General features: G+C 38.0%; 2 protein-coding genes across 2 annotated transcripts; one reads left to right on the top strand and one right to left on the bottom strand.

The window, feature by feature from the left end:
• Positions 1-3003: 3003 nt before the first annotated feature.
• On the top strand, positions 3004-7216 carry LOC139479859 (PITH domain-containing protein 1-like). The gene is made up of 6 exons (XM_071262760.1): positions 3004-3342; positions 4280-4323; positions 4770-4847; positions 5268-5372; positions 6177-6285; positions 6729-7216. The coding sequence occupies exons 1-6, from the start codon at positions 3142-3144 to the stop codon at positions 6828-6830; spliced, it is 639 nt and encodes a 212-aa protein (XP_071118861.1). The 5' UTR covers positions 3004-3141; the 3' UTR covers positions 6831-7216.
• Positions 7217-9167: 1951 nt separating this feature from the next.
• LOC139480347 (beta-1,3-galactosyltransferase 5-like) lies at positions 9168-10247 on the bottom strand. The gene has a single exon (XM_071263410.1). The coding sequence runs from the start codon at positions 10245-10247 to the stop codon at positions 9168-9170; it is 1080 nt and encodes a 359-aa protein (XP_071119511.1).
• Between the last annotated feature and the right edge of the window lie 7261 nt (positions 10248-17508).

Raw genomic sequence — 17508 nt, 5'->3', positions numbered from 1 at the left:
GCAATATTCCAGCTATATGATGGCGGTCTATAAATAATCGAGTCTGGACCAGACAATCCAGTGATTAATATCATGAGCAATTGGGATCGATGACATGCACCAACCAAGTCAGCGAGCCTGACCACCCGATCCCGTTAGTCGCCTTTTATGACAAGCATAGTCGCCTTTTACGGCAAGCATGGGTTGCTGAAGACCTACTCTACCCCGGATCTTCACAGGTCCTAGGAAACACTGACTATTCCTGTGTATCTTCACTCTCCCTGACATGTTTGTTTCAGAAACATCATCTCAGATATTTACAATGTTGTCATCATTTTGTTTAGTTGTGGCTACTTCCCTGCTACTTATTGTGAGGTAAACCTTAGTACAGTGAGCACACTTTTTCCTTTTAAATTACGATTTACAGACCCGTAAAGATCCGGGGTAGAATAGGTCTTCAGCAACCGATGCTTGTCGGAAATGGTGATTATGCGTGTCGTAAGAGGCGATCGGGTGGTCAGGCATGCTGACTTGGTTGATGCAGGTCATTGTATCCCAATTGCGTGGATCAATGCTCATGATGTTAATCACTGGATTGTCTGGTCCAGACTTGATTATTTACAGACCGCCGTCATATAGCTGGAATATTGCTGAGTGCGGCGTTAAACAATAAACAAACAAACAATATTACGATTTACATCTTCAAGTCAAATATACAACAAAGTAACTATTGAAATCTCTGTTACAAAAATTACACAATCCCATGTATGTTGCATAGGAATGCATTATTTAAAGACACACATCGCATGTGTACAACTGGTTGTCTCCCAAAACTTCTACACTTACCAGTAGTTAAAACAACAAATGGATGTTCCTAATTCTGTAATAGTGAGTGAGTTGGGTTTACACCATTTTTAGCAATATATTCTAGCAATATTTTGATGGGGGACACCATAAATAGGCTTCACACATTGTACCCATGTTGGGAATCGAACCCAGGCTTCTGGTGTGACGATGAATGCTTTTATCACTAGGCTGCCTCACAGCTGTAATAGAACGGCCCAAGAGAAGGTGTGAGTTGAGTTAACTGACATATTGCCAGTTTGGTATTTCGACATCTGCTCACAAAAGGTGCTGTACATCTCATAGCCAGATCTTTAGTCCTGTCAAGGCTTGACTAGTGTAATACATGTAGTCTGATGGGTAACCATAGCAACGTCACAAATGAACAGCTCAAGAGACTTCAGGCATACAAAACACAGCTGCAGGTATTGTTATGAGAACTTCAAAATGGTTGGTTGGTTGGTTTGTTGTTTAATGCCACACTCAGCAATATTCCAGCTATATGACGGCGGTCTGTAAATAATCAAGTAAAGACCAGACAATCCAGTTATTAATATCATTAGCATTAATCCACGCACTTGGGATCGATAACATGCATCAACTAAGTCAGCGAGCCTGACCACCCGATCCCGTTAGTCGCCTTTTACGACAAGCATAGTCACCTTTTACAGCAAGCATGGGTTGCTGAAGACCTATTCTACCCCGAAATCTTCACAGGTCCAACATGGACACCCATAACTCCTTTCATGATTTTGCTGCATTGGTTGCCTCTCGAAGCGAGAACTGATTTTAAACTACTGACATTAGCCTACAAATGCTTCAATTAATCAGCCCCACTGTATCTTATTAAACTAATGCATTAATATAGGCCATCAAGATCTATCCGTGGACACCTGCTGCAAGTTCCAGAAACCAACTTGAAGACTTTTGGTCATAGATCTTTCGCATACTGTGCTTCAACACTTTGTAACAATCTACCAACAGAGCTTAAGCTCTCACAATCACTCCCATCATTCAAGGCACATCTGAAGACCTTAAACATGTTTATCTGTACAATGGTAACTAATATAAACTGTATTGACATTGTAAAAATTGTCTTCATTGAATAGAAAAACAAACACATCAGGTAGATGGAAACAAATTTGAAGTGTGTTTTAACACTTAAAAAGAGATTTAAAAAATAATGTATGGGATACATGCATCTATTAGAATGATTGTTGATTCCGTTTAAAGCAATATTCCCTCCATGTCAATACATGCTATTACAGAAAGAAAATAATGTGTAAAGCAGCTTTAAGACCCAGATCACAAACAAGATTACACAAAACTTAAAAGATAGCTAGAAAAGCGGACATCGACCATGATAATTTTAAATGTTAAGCATGCAAAACAATTTGCTCATATTTTTGTGTGTTTTAAGTGCAATGTATTTCAAAATGGAAATGAATTTTCTCCCTTTTTTTCGTGAGCTTGAACTGGTTAAAACTAACTGATTTAAATTAGATGTATGAATGCCAGTTCTTTTTCATTGTATATAGCGGTTAAGAGGCGGATCCAGAATATTGAAAAAGGAGGGGTGTACATAATACTCAAGTCACAAAGTGAATTGACCGAGGGTGCAGGTAACTTCTAATGTGTCGGAAAAAGTGTGTGTGTGTGTGTGTGTGTGTGTGTGTGTGTGTGTGTGTGTGTGTGTGTGTGTGTGTGTGTGTGCAACCTCACTCTGGATACGCCAGTGCCATTGGGTAACCCACAATATTAAGGATTACAGCTTAAAATTTTAACACTGCTTGTCGCTTCCTTGAAGTACATGGCCAGTGTCTTTGTTTGTGACAATAAAAAAGACATGACTTGATAAACAAACTTAATTTATTCTTTTTATTTTGTTGTTGGCTCATCATATAGATCTTATAATAATAAAATTTATTAAAATATTAAATTTAATAATTACAGCCCCTTACCTGAAACCTAAAATATTTTCCTGAAGTATTACATCCATTCTAAATGGAACACAAAGCCAGTTCACCTGACTGGCTACAGCCTTGTGATTTTTCTACACTAAACTGAGTCAGCAAATAAACCTATAAGCCATTGACATGTGCATGCGTCACGCAACTGCTAGAGGATACTAGTTTAATCACATTTGGAACTCTCCTGACAAGAAGAAAGATTTAAATCAAACTCTTCCGGTAGGCATGTCAATAATTTTGCTGCTGTGATTTCTGCCAATATTGTCTGTTTATCTCACTTATAGTACATCCAAGTTTTAGTTTTCGATCGAAAATCGCAACTGAAATTATTTGGAGTTGATAGTTCATAATGTCAGGGCACGGACATGGACATGGGCACGGCCACGACTGCGGAGGTGGACATGACCATCCTTCAGAATCAGAAATGGCAGCTCAGTTCAGCCTTTACACGAAGATCGACACAGAACGTGTGGAATGTTTGAATGAAACACTTGATGGATCGGGCAGGACAATATTCAAGCCATGGGATCAAAGACTGGATAAAGACAAGGTTTTAATTTAAGACTGGTCGAGTTGAGGATACATTAAGGGGCGGTAATCGCGCGGTTGTCATACGATGGTCTCCCTTTAACAATGGCATAATGAAATTATTAAAGATCAATAGTTTTCCAAAAAACTATGTATGAAATTATTTGACTGGTATCTGTTTCTTTGTTATTTTCATTGACATTGCTTCAGTTATTTCAAGACTGATACTTTTTGCTGTTGTTTGTTTTATGGTAAACAAACTATTTAGTTTGTAAATGCCATATTATTTCTCATCAGTGAAGGCAGAGTTGATTTATGGATTGCAACTTCTTTGTTCTTTGAATGCAACATTTGGTATAAAAGGTACTGGTACCTATTAAGCAAGTGATAAACACCTTGATAGGACAGGGTTATATAGCTAAGAATTGCATATACAGGGATTGACGAATACAACAAACAATGGTGGGAAAGTGATGATAGAGATAAACTTGACAAAGCCAGTAGGTGAATTTGTAACCAAACTAATTCATAGCCATGGAGAATTCATAGACTCATAGGCAAATTCATGGTGGGAATTGGGAAATAGACTTAAATATTGATTTATTACATATACATATTGAATTATATGGATAATTATCGATGTTCCAGCACTTAATCATGCATGCAACGGGAAAAAAATATTTAACAATTTATTCACAAAAGAACCTTGATAATATTAATTATTATAAATCAATTTCGATATAATAAAATGTGTCTACGATTTCACTCCTGATTTGTCTACGTGTTCACTGTATGTTGTGTCTACAAGTTAGTGTCTATGGATTCACTGCATCTCCTTGATAAAGCCCTCATCATAACATTTATTTACATTTTGATTTTATCTTTGATAAAAAATGTTGTTGCCTGTTGTTTGTTCATATTGATTAAATCTTGTAAACTGATTTGTTTTTCTATTTCAGTATGTTGAAAGTGATGTTGATGAAGAATTGATTTTCAACATACCGTAAGAAAACCTATTAGAATTCTCCATTTTAGTAAACACTTTTGTACTCATCACAAGGCCGAGCACCATAGTGGATCCTGGTATTTCATCCAATGCAAATGACAAAAAAACAGTCACTATGATGATCACCTGTATCATGTATTTTGAGCTTTCTGTATATATATATATATTTCATAATTGATATACATTTATATTTACCATGTTTGGTTTCTTATATAGATACATTTTTGAATATTTTGTATAGTTGAGTCAAAGACTTACATAAGTCATGGTCCATTGAGTCCATTAGTATGCGAACTTGTTGAAAACAATGGCCATTACATGGTAATATATGTTACCTGGTTACGCCAACTTTGCCCAATATTGGTTCAATGTGAGCGGCTGTAAGGAAATAGAGACTTCTAAGGGAGGTCTTGTCTACCATTTTCTTTCTTTTGTTAATTCAGATTCACTGGAAGTGTAAAATTGAAAGGAGTTATTGTCATTGGTGGACAAGATGACAGTCATCCTTCAAGAATGAGACTGTAAGTTTATGCATCTTAAAAGAATAGTTAAATGTGTCAACCCAAATGCTCAAATGCTTTCTGTCTTTGTCAAAGTTATATTCACAATCAGCACAATCAACTCTAATCATGTTTTTATTTTTAGTACTGATTTGAAATTAACATCAATTCTGCTTGTCTGACACGAGTAAAAATCAGGAAAGACTGGTTATATTTCCTTGTGGAATACTACTTTTATACCATTGTGGTAGATGTCAACTTTGTAGCCTCAAAATGTAAATACATGTATGTGAAATGTAAAAAGAATTAAAATATAGTTTTTGTTCATGAGGCAAACCCATTTGCTACCACTGTGACTTTTCATGTTTGGTGGAAGATATAGTATATGCTACCCTGAAGATTATTCTGTTGACATATAACATATATAATTAATTATTGTAGATTCAAGAATCGACCAGGCATGACCTTTGATGACGTGAACATTGAAGCAGAGCAAGAGTATGAACTTCACCCTGACCCAGAGGGGATGTTAGAATATGCAACAAAGTAAGATAACACAGATACAGTTTGAAATATTTTGTTTTCACAGGGATCATTTTGGGAATGTTGGGATTAGATTTGAGTAATGTTGGGGCAGTCGGGTAGCCTAGTGGTTAAAGCGTTCACTCGTCACGCCGAAGATGTGTGTGAAGCCCATTTCTGGTGTCCCCCGCCGTGATATTGCTGGAATATTGTTAAAAGCGGCGTAAAACCATACATTTGTACAAATGATTTGTAAAATATGTTTGTGTGGTGTGATCATCTTAGATCACCAACCATTAATAGAACTACATGGGTATAATCTTGAATAAAAGTATCATATTATTATCATGATTATTAGGTATGAATATATACTTGTTTTAATGTTCATCTATCATGACTATAGTTATGTCAAAACAATTAAATATCAACATTTATTGCTTAGCACTAATTACACTGAATTTGAAAATATCCCATTTGTTTTATACAGTGGCTGATTTTCATACATAATGTCAACAAGAAAAATCTCATTTTGACATGCATATTTGGAGAACAGAACAGAAGAACAGAAAAAAAGTTTTAATCACAGAAGTAAAATGCAGGGAAACTTCTTTGCTGAATCTGTTCCATGTTTGAGGCATCTCTTGGAAATTTCTTACAGCTGGCCTAATCAAGCTAAATGTGTACACTATTTGGGCAGGTGCTGAGAATATTGAGTGTCTCTCTGCAGAAATAGAAACCGTATACATACAGTAGGATGGTATGATAATATATTTTCCTTTAATTCAAATGTTCATAGCTTACCTTCACTATTTTCATGATACATTTCAGGGCTGCCAGATTCAACAGTGTTGAACACTTAACCATACATTTCCCTGGAAACTTTGGCAATGACTCCACTCTGGTGTATTACATTGGTCTCAGGGGAGATTTCACACAGGTAATACCTAAAAGATGGAAACATTTCAGTTTGTTGCAACATAAACTACAGTGAAACCTCTTCAACTTTAATTTTTGGGGAACATGAAATATACATGTCAATTATCTGGGAAGCATGATGAATAAGGTTCCATTTGTGACCGTGAATTGCATGTTTTCCTGACCGCCTTCGTGGTCTAGTGGTAAAACGTCTGCCTGAAAAGCTGAGGTCCGGGTTCTATCCCTGGCCGTGTCATACCGAAAGACGTTAAAAGATGGTACGTGTTGTTAAAAGCGGCATTAAACCCAACTCACTCACTCACTCACCCTAAGTAAGGTGTCTATGTATTAAACTCGAGTGCTTCTCTAAGTAAGGTGTCTATGTATTATACTAGAGTGCTTCTCTAAGTAAGTCTATGTACATGTATTTGACTGAGTGCTCATTGTATTTATTTTCCCTTGCAGGCTCGTCGCCACGAGGTTACAATCTGTACATACGAGGCTCGTGCTAACCCATCTGACCACAAAACCAATGTCTTTGACTCCATGTCAAATATGATCTCTTAAACATGATGCACACCTGTGTGAGCCTGCCACTTATGTCTTGAACTGTATTGCTGCTACGCTTGGAATAAATGGTGTTGATTTATGAAGTTCCTTTGGAGACTTACAATTATGTATGAATATATTACACATTTCATGTTGTCTAAACATTCACTGTCTTGATTTTGAAAGTTTTCAGTTTGGGTACTTACCTTTCAGTCAGATGAAAACTTTGCAACAAATTACCAATGAAAGTGACACTTGTTTACGCTTGTGCATGCTACGGTGTTAACTTCATCATAATGCAGTCCTTATAATGTTGATGATGTTTGCTTCACCTCAAGATGCATGTTTTCTTGTCCTTTTCCCTTGGAAGTGTTTCATATTTTGTATTTATAACATAATAAACATGTAAAACTAAATTTATGTCACATCATACTTTTCCTCCTGCGATATATTTCATATACAGATGGCTGGTCTGAGTGAGAGCCGGTTCCCAGTTACCCATGCTTGACTAAAGAGGTGGAGGGGTGGTCGGGTAGCCTAGTGGTTAAAGCGTTTGCTCATCACGCCGAAGACCCGGGTTCGATTCCAGACATGGGTACAATGTGTGAAGCCCATTTCTGGTGTCCCCTGCCGTGATATTGCTGGAATATTGCTAAAAGCGGCGTAAAACCATACTCACTCACTCACTCAAGAATGAAAGAGGTGGCCAAACTGGTGATTGGTGAGCCAGGGTGGCTGCTATGTGTGGATTGTTTTTAGAAAACAATTTTTTGACTGTGCCAAAGACCACTCTCATGTCAAGTTTAGTGAACTGTTCTTATACATGGATCCATGGTGGTGGTCTGTCATACAGGCCCTGAAACAAATATATCCAATACAGCTCTTGCAAGTCTATAATGTTTGGCAAGTCTAGATTACTGCAGTATCTGAAAATGAAGAAAGTCTCTGGGCTCCATTTTATTATATTTTATAACTATACTTTATCAACTGTTTATTCTGTAAAATATATTCATTTCAGAGACTAGATGTCAGTTTACCTTGGTGGGGGACTCTGTGTTGGGAGGTCCCCAGCAACCTATGCATTTAGTATGGTTACAAAATGAATATGGTGGTCAGGTTCCGTGATCTCTATGTCATTATCTTGGATCTTTGCTCATATCAATCAATGGCTTGTCTGTTCTGAACTCAGTTATTTACAGGTCGCTGTCATATAGCTGAAATACATCTTCCGAGGCAAGGCAGTTACCTGTCTAAGAGACCAGCTGAAACTGATATTTTAAAGTCTTGGAAAGATGTCTGGAATATTGCGGGATGTGGATTTAAACAACAAGCCAACAAACACAAAACTTGTTAATTGATACATGATAAAGTTTGGGTTATGTGCAGCAATATTGTGCCTCTTTCAAATATAACATTGAGTTACCTTGATTCAGTATGTACATAGTTATGTACAATCCAGTTGTCATTGTTTTCATAATGATACTGTTTGCTACAGGTGTGCATCTGACCCTTGTTTTAGTTCAATGCCATCCAATATGTCAGCAAACTGTTTGTGGTAAGGTAAGATTTTACTGAATAAGGGGGCACGGGTGGCCCAGGCTCCGCGATGAATTGCTTTGCAGAGTTGCGTCCCTTGGGCACGCAAGAAACCTATGATTGTGGGTTCGAATCCCGGTTCGCCCCGATTTTGTTCCTAAGTTGTCAGCACCATACCCGTGGATTTCACCGAAGTGGTAAACGTCTGAGACCTGCATCACTTCGGGTTTTCCTCCCACATTAAGTTGACATGCCTCGATATAACTGGAATACTGTTAAGAGCAGCGTTAAACCCAACTCACTCACTCACTCTTACCGCACAAGACTCTGTGACTTCGTGCATTACCTGTTTCAAACTAAGTGTATACTTTCTCACAATACCAATCACTGTTTGCTCTCTTGCCCAGACTATAATTTACAGGCCACGGATATAGCTGTAATATTGCTGAGTATGGCATTAAGGGGATATTCCACTTGATAATGAGATCTGGAACATTTTCACGATCTAATTAAAGCTTCTCTAATGACGATTTTTACGAAATTTAGTAACGAAGTGGGTTATGTACCAAGCTTTTGTGTTTTGAATCAAATGATATATTTTATGGTTAATGTTAATAATGATAGGATGACAACATACCGGCACGTTGCTTTTTACCGAAATATTCTGGGATTAACAAAGCTGAATTTCAAAACAAAAATGATACTCCAGAATCATTGCCTATTTAATATGTATATTGTACTATGTGTAAAGAAGAGCCGCGCTTATATCAGATTTTGATGCGTATGCACTGCACCCACATCTTAGTTGTACATTTTTAATTAGACCCTTTTGAAGGACAAACGGTTGTACTGTGTTTTTCTCCTGTAGTGTTCATTGCGATTCTGCAAAACCATTTGCCACAGTTCATCCAAATTAAGAGATTTCGATCCACCAAAGAGAAGCCGACAATTGGGACGACTGAAACACTTTTGGATCACCGGCGCCTTTAACGAGCTGTACACATTCAGATCCACGTTGACGAACTTCACATCTTTAATCCTGGACACTAATATCCCTGTCAAGTACACATCGTCCACCCACAGTATGGGCACTGCAAGTGAAGCTTTGTACAACAATGGCAATAGGTCTCCAGTCATCATCACGACAAAACCGCTGCAGTATTTCCAGGGAAACGTGTAGTATCCTTTCATTTGATCGTCTGCTACCTTCCATTTTCCTCGTCTGCGAATGGTCATAAAACCCTCTTTCCACTCGTTGCAAAATATCAGCCTCTTACTCTTCTCATAGCGAGGTAAATATTGTTCTAATATACTGAACGTTTGTACAAAGGCATCATCGTCTATCTTTACTACAAATGAAACATTTGGGCAGTTTTCACTGACCCATTTCAGGCCCGACACAGCCTTGAGGGTAAGATTTCGATACGAGTCGTGAAACGATCCTTGAACGATATCACCGTGTGTCGTCTGCTCCAGCAATATATCAGACTGCGTCTCTTCATTCTCCGGTTTCCCAAGAAGGAAAACTATTCGTATTTCATTGTGCGGAAAGAATGTTTGATTTGCAAAAGTTTTTCGTATGTTTGTCCGAAAATTAAAATTGTGAGGTGCAGAGTGAACAATGTACAATAGATCTATTTGGCCTTTATCTCGACAAATATCCTCACATCCTGTACTCATAATGTCAATGCTTCTAACTAATGGCGATCTAACCTTTTCCTGTACGGGGAAATCCACATGATTATGTGTATGTCTATAAACGTGGTGTTCCATTATGAGCATCAGTTCCTTGTTGGAAACTCTATTCCAAGCATAGAAATCATAAGCCACTTTGACACTTAGCCACACAAGCAATGACCAACGAAAGCTCCTTCTCAGCATAGCTCTGGTCAAAACCATTGAGAAATATTGCCCAAAAGGATATCCTTACAGATCAAAACCAAGAAGGTAAGTAAACCACGACATTTCACCGTAAGGTTCTTCGCTCTGACACATGCATGCATATGCCATAAATGACACATAAAACCCTTTCCATAATCGTAACAAATCTCTGCTAAGAATCATTGTACGATTTTGAAAACATGGGCGAAAGCTATTTTACAGTATAGAACACGTTCATACATTAAAGAGTGATTTTATGCTGATCAATATTTTCACAAAATGCATTAACAAATACGTTTGCGAAAATTATAGTTCAGTAATGCACTTTCTTATAAATATATAAAGCGGTATTTCCCAAATGTCGATGTAAGGCTATTAATATATTTCCATTTCGTCGTTTTAATTTATTGGCTGTATGGCAATTAATTAACAAAAACACCGGACAGCGTCAGTAAGTTGCTCCCTTTCTGCTTTACTGCTACGGGATCCAGCTGATAAGTTGCACCACAATAAGAATCAGTGAGTTCTACAGCTTGGATTGAGTGTGAGTATGGCATTACGTCGCTTTTAGGAACATTCCAGCCATATCACGGCGGGGCACACCCGGAAATTGGACTGAGAAATATTTGATGTTAACATCAGATATATACTGAACAACAAAAGTTCCTGTGACATTGGATAAGATTTAATGCAAAGTTAAGTTTTTTACCAAATCTGAAACAATTTCGGTTTGCAACAGATAAAAGGCTCATGTAAGTGTTCAAATGGTTTAATTTGCCATACTGACTTCCGAAAATGCGTGATTTCATAAAAAAAAACTTGAACATGCCAAAATGTCAATTTACAAATCAATAGTGTGTGTGTCCACCTCTGGTTGCAATGCAAGCAACGCATCTTCGTCTCATGGAATGGACCAGGCGTCGCACAAAGTCCTGTGGGATATCTGTTCATATCTGCTGGAGCATGTTTCGAAGTTCCTGGAGTGTTTGTGGAACACTTGGTTGACGTCGAAAGCGCCGATTCATCTCATCCCACATGTGCTCGATTGGTGAGAGATCAGGGGAGCGAGCAGGCCAGGGAATGACATTCACGATGTTTTGTTGAAGAGAATCCTGAACAAGTCGAGCAATATGAGGCCGGACGTTGTCATGTTGAAAGGTAATGCCTGGGCCATGACGACGCAAAAATGGTAGAACAACAGGGCTGATGATCTCGTCGCGGTAGCGCTGTCCATTGATATTTCCCTCAACCACTATCAAACGGGTCCTCTGTCTTGCTGTAATCCCACCGCATATCATAACGCTGCCGTCCCCGAACCGATCTTCTTCCATGACATAATGACTGACGTAATGTTCACCTCGACGTCGGTACACTCGAATCCGTCCATCGCTCTGGCTGAGGTGAAAACGAGACTCGTCAGTGAATAGAACTTGTCCCCATTGCATGGCCGTCCAGCGTAGACTATGTCTGCACCATTGTAGACGTGCTTGTCGGTGGTTTCCTGTCAAAATGGGATGTCTGGCGGGTCTTCTGGCGACAATCCCTGCACCGTCTGGGCGGCGACGTACGGTTTGTGAAGATATTCATCGAAAGCCAGGGATGCTTCTTGCAGTCACTGTTGCTGGCTGGAATCGATTTCGTAGGTGTGTTGTTCGAATCCAGTTGTCTTGTCGATTATTGGTTACGCATGGCCTGCCACTCCGAGGATGGTCTCTGACTGCATTCGTATGTTGCCAACGTTGCCATAAACACCAAATGTTGTTTTTGTGGACGTTGAATTGTCTTGCAACATCACGTTGACTCGATCCTGCTTCAAGCATACCAATGGCTCGCAGACGCTCATTTTCGGACAGGCGTGGCATTTCGTATTGTTGAATAATTGCGTATTTTTGTTGTTTTTCTGAGTGGTTGTTGTCAGCACGATGCTTAACAGTGCATATTGAATCCCGTTAACGCACATGTTTTTATACCCATTTTTAGGTAGTGAAATGCATCGGGCTTGCATAAAAGTAAACTTTTGCATGGAATGCATGCTTTTCTGTAGCAGTTGCGTTTTTGTCGTGACTTAATTCCATACATGTACTACAATATCGAAAACCAAACTTTAGTTTTTTTAAAAATACACTAAAATATTGGTGTCACGGGAACTTTTGTTGTTGAGTATATGTAGAAGATGGTTTAATGGTTTCGTTTGAAGAATGAATAAAGTGTGTGTGTGTGTGTGTGTGTGTGTGTGTGTGTGTGTGTGTGTGTGTGTGTGTGTGTGTGTGTGTGTGTGTGTATTCATATATTCTTTACGTTGTTGATCCAGCGATTTATCGTTGACTGTCCTGATATAGATCCTCAGTACTCCTTGCTTGACGTTGCTCATGTTTACAACCATGCAGTCGATTAATGACAGGTCGTCGTGACAGGAAGCTGTAACTCTGCTGACTGTGGTGTAAAACAACATTCAGACACTCACTGATGCCCGCACTGTATGTGGATGTTCAAATGGCAGATAAGCATTGACGGTTGATAGAGATTGTCAAATTGACTAAACCGCGCAAATTAGCTTCTTAATGGTGGGCGGTTGAAGGGGAAATGTTTCATAAGGGTTATCCCGGACTGAATATATATATATATATATATATATATATATATATATATATATATATATATATATATATATATATATATATGGTTAATCGAGGGTGAAATGTAGTGTACATGTAAGTTCTTCCGCGGAACATGCATTCAGTGTTTGTAACCTTGCCACTTTCCAACATTTATTCGATAAATCTTGTTAAACATACTGGATAACGGATGTGGCAACTTGTAGAAAAATCTTGTTCAAGTAAATGATGCTTGGTATTTCAAGGTGTATTAGAAAACTAATTGATCACAATGGTATTTGGTATATGTTTATTCGGTTGAGAGCTGACGATCCATAGCAAATTAATTCGTCCATACCCTCGACAATACATATTGACAATGTTTCCAGCGTATGGTTGTGACCTAACTGTTTCCTGCGCGGGGTATTCCCTCGTGATGATTAACACATTGTGACCGATCTTATCAGTTCCTTGTAGAGCTCCGTGTCAAACATTGGCCTGAAAACCCTTGTAACAGGAGGTATGTATTAATGTTCATGTTTTGCTGAGATGACATGGGGCTTAATGTCGCGTTCAAGAATGTGCATGTATAGCGACGTGCATGCACGTGTGGCTGCCCACGCGTACAAGTCACGACTGATGTCGGTTTATAGTGCTAGCTAGGGCCGCCTCTGTGGTCCAGTGGCAGAGCGTCCCCGCCTGCGTCATACCAAAAGACGTTAAGATATGGTACTTGTTGTTACCCTGTCTGGCGCTCGGTATTAAGGAGCTGGACAAGGACAGGTCGGTTCGGAGTAATTATACTTTGTCTGAGTTGGGTATTCATGTTGAACTGCAGCATGGTTTCTCTGAGGGCCAGCACTATAAGGTGAGGTGAGATGAACTGTCGTTTAAGATTATTGCACTTATATAGCGACGTGCACGCACGTGTGTGTGTGTGTGTGGCTGCTTGTACTAATCCAGGCTAATACCGACCAGAAATAGTCAGATTGTTTTCAGATACAAATTGACACAAATTGACTTGGTTCAAAGGAACTTAGTTTTATTCCTTTGTCATCAAAACAGAAACATGTTGAATGTAAAAATATGACATGCAGACCTTAACAGTAAATAATTGTGAAAATCTAAATACTGAAACTAAACTGATCTAACCAGATTGTCCCTCCTGTTACCACTGGGGCGGTCGGGTAGCCTAGTTGTTAAAGCGTTCGCTCGTCACGCCGTGATATTGCTGGAATATTGCTAAAAGCGGCGTAAAACCATACTCACTCACTCACTCCTGTTACCACTGAAACACAATATGTCTACACGAGTCAAGGATTTGCCAACATATTCTATAAAAATTGGGAAAATACAAATATATTTGTCTCTCTATTACTTACAATTGTAACATGAAAACTGAAGAAGCATGAAATTGAGTGAAATTAGTGCGTGTGTGTGTGTGTGTGTATTCACATGCATGTGTGTCTGCCTATAAGCACACGTGCGTTTCTGTTCATGCAAGACGCACATACGTTTTTTTTAAGATTGCAAGAGGAACATTCGAGTGAAACACAAAGTTTACGCTATTTGTCCAATTTGCATTGTTGAAATATATTGAACTGTAAACTTCTGCGAATTGGGATGACTACGGTAGGAAACAAAACAAATATTTATTAAAATGTAACGAAAACTAGGTATAACTACTGATTATAACATAACCAGCTGTTATTGGCACATGGCCCTTTTGTCATCAAATAAAAACCGACACCAGAAATGACTATAGTCTCTATAGGCTAATGACTTAGACAAAATTACTTACTATTACATATTGATAATGAAAATGATAGGTTGTGTTTCATTTATTTCAATGTCCTTGCTGTTACATAGAAAGTCATCGTATCCCAATTGCGTGGATCGATGCTCATGATGTCCATCACTGGAGTGTCTGGTCCAGATTCGATTATTTACATACCGCCGTCATATAGCTGGAATATCGCTGAGAGCGGCGTTAAACAACAACACAAACAAAAACATAGAATGTCTCGGCTATTACCAGACCTGTCCATCCTGTTCCCATTTTCTTTTTTGTACTCGTAAAATGTAAAATTATTCAATAACGCTAGCAATATTGCCCCACAACTCTCCTCTATAGTAACAGTTATAACAACGCTCAGTTTTTATCATAAAAGACATATCGCCAATGGAGTCACATGTTAATAGTTTAGCAGTTGAGTTGTTTGATAGGCATTACTTAGAAGTTGACGGATGACAAACTAGACACAATTTATGGATAACAACTTCTCTAAATAGTGTGAAAAGCAAAGTTTCGTTATATATCCCTATACCGTTGTCAAGCAAATTGAATGAGGGACATTGTACAGAAAATATATAGTAGTTCGAGGATTAATAGTAGAGGGTTAACAGTAACGACAATTGCGTACATGTACTATGTCCCTCATTCAGTCTTGCTTGACAACGGTAAAAGGATCTATACTGAAACGTCGCCCATTTTGATGCAGGTAATAGATGTTTACTACTTTGGTGTAACCAACAAGTCGGATATGGTGCTGACAGACCTAGAAAAACCATAATCAGGGATAATATGGTATTCGAACCCAAAATCACGGCTTCCGGCACGCCTAAATCAGCACAGCTATTTGCAGCATATATAGACGACTTGGCCAACTTGCTCCCCAATCTGATTAACGGAGAAAAGTATAGAATAGGCGTGACAGATCTTATTTTCATTAGATTTGCCTTCACGTATATTATTGACTGGACATGCCAACCATTCTTCGCTACAACTCTTTCCAAAGTGCGTACGAGAAGCCATGTGATAAATACATCACTTGTGTCCATGCCCTTATTTTCCCAAGTACTTTGTTAGTACTAAAGATAAATGATATATCATTTAGAAAACCCACCTATTTGTAACATTTCATATTTCGGACACGTGAACAATGTCATGGTTTTCTAGAGGTGTCATATTTACATATGATTTACGGGGAAGATGAAATGAGAGGTGTGTCACGTCTACCAATGACAACAAGCGCACGTGAAAAAGAAAAAACACACATTTGTCTTCCTTGCATATATTCAGGTTATATCTTTATACCCCCGTTTACGAAGTAAATCGGGGGTATATAGCGTTCTGTCCTTCTGTCCGTCCTTCCGTCCGAGCTTTTGTACCGCCCATAACTTTTTAACCATGCACCCTAGCTTCACCAAACTAGCTACACACATTTACCACAATGTGTACTTGTGACTTTTGCTAGTTTGTAGATTCTGATTTTTAAAAATTTTGCCGTTTCCATGGAAACATTAAGAAACTTAAACTATTAGGGTGGGTGTTTTGTACGGCCTATATCTTTTTAACTATGCACCCTAGCTTCACCAAACTTTTTACACACATTTACCACAATGAGTACTTGTGACTTTTGCTAGTTTGAAGATTCTGATTTTTTAAATTTTTGCCGTTTCCATGGAAACATTAAGAAACTTAAACTTTTAGGGTGGGTGTTTTGTACGGCCTATATCTTTTTAACTATGCACCCTAGCTTCACCAAACTTTCTACACACATTAACCACAATGAGTACTTGTGCCTTTTGCTAGTTTGAAGATTCTGAATTTTTTAAATTTTTGCCGTTTCCATGGAAACATTAAGAAACTTAAACTTTTAGGGAGGGTGTTTTGTACGGCCTATATCTTTTTAACTATGCACCCTAGCTTCACCAAACTTTCTACACACATTAACCACAATGAGTACTTGTGCCTTTTGCTAGTTTAAGGATTCTGAATTTTTTAATTTTTGCCGTTTCCATGGAATCATGGTGAAACATAAATTTTGGGTAGAGTTTTTGTACGATCCATGTTTACAATATTATGTATCCTAGCTTCAGCAAACTTGCTACATTAACCACTATGATTTTTCTTTTTTAAATCTTTTATAAGATTCTGACTCTTTTGCTGTTTTCATGGAAACAAGATGGAATTTAGAAATTTTGATGACTGGTTTTGTATAGCTAATATATTTTCCAAAATTGTTTCCACTCATGTAGATCATCATAAGTATCTGTGCTTTGTGTTAGTTTGAATTTATGAATTCTTTACCATATCTGTTAAGGCTAGATGGAAATTATTAATTTATTGATTTGCTTATATGATATTATTCCATTTTTTATGTGTTTTTATCTCAACATTTTTTGGTCCTTTTGATAATTTTTCTTATGTAACTCCTCAATCAAATTTTTATTCAAAGGTGTTCATGGTGATATACTTCCTCGTAGTGAACACTGGTAACATGGGAGATTTTTTAATTATTTAAAAAAAAATTTTTTTTAGTTTTTAAAACATTGAAGTTAAATTCAGTTAGAAATATGTAATATTTCATTAATTAACTAACTATTTACTATTTGTTGTTGACCAGCGGGGATAACGGGGGTATGTGAGCTTTGCTCACTTCTTTCTTGTTTTATTTGTGTTGAAATATTATCATTGTCAAATTCATATCAAATGGAAAATCGTTTAACAAATATCATTATTATTTTTAGAAAAAAATATATGAGCTCATATAGCTTTAATTAAAGAGTGCAGCTCCCAGGTCAAATGACAACTTCCTAATTCGCTCACTTGAGCTCACCCCCAACACATGCTACATCCCGCTTGAAAGGGGCATATTACGCTATCGATGCGTGGAGCTTGT

This window comes from Haliotis cracherodii, unplaced genomic scaffold (assembly GCF_022045235.1).
Source record: "Haliotis cracherodii isolate W230 unplaced genomic scaffold, xgHalCrac1.p SCAF_4, whole genome shotgun sequence".
NCBI classification, from domain to species: domain Eukaryota; kingdom Metazoa; phylum Mollusca; class Gastropoda; order Lepetellida; family Haliotidae; genus Haliotis; species Haliotis cracherodii.
The sequence above is the reverse complement of the archived record's forward strand: the minus strand, read 5'-3'. Positions and strand labels throughout refer to the sequence as shown.

Coding starts and splice junctions, on each gene's coding strand:
- LOC139479859 (XM_071262760.1), top strand. CDS start 3,142: ATGTCAGGGCACGGACATGGACATGGGCACGGCCACGACTGCGGAGGT. Junction 5,373..6,176: donor ATGTTAGAATATGCAACAAA/GTAAGATAACAC, acceptor GATACATTTCAG/GGCTGCCAGATTCAACAGTG. Junction 6,286..6,728: donor TCAGGGGAGATTTCACACAG/GTAATACCTAAA, acceptor TTTCCCTTGCAG/GCTCGTCGCCACGAGGTTAC.
- LOC139480347 (XM_071263410.1), bottom strand. CDS start 10,247: ATGGTTTTGACCAGAGCTATGCTGAGAAGGAGCTTTCGTTGGTCATTG.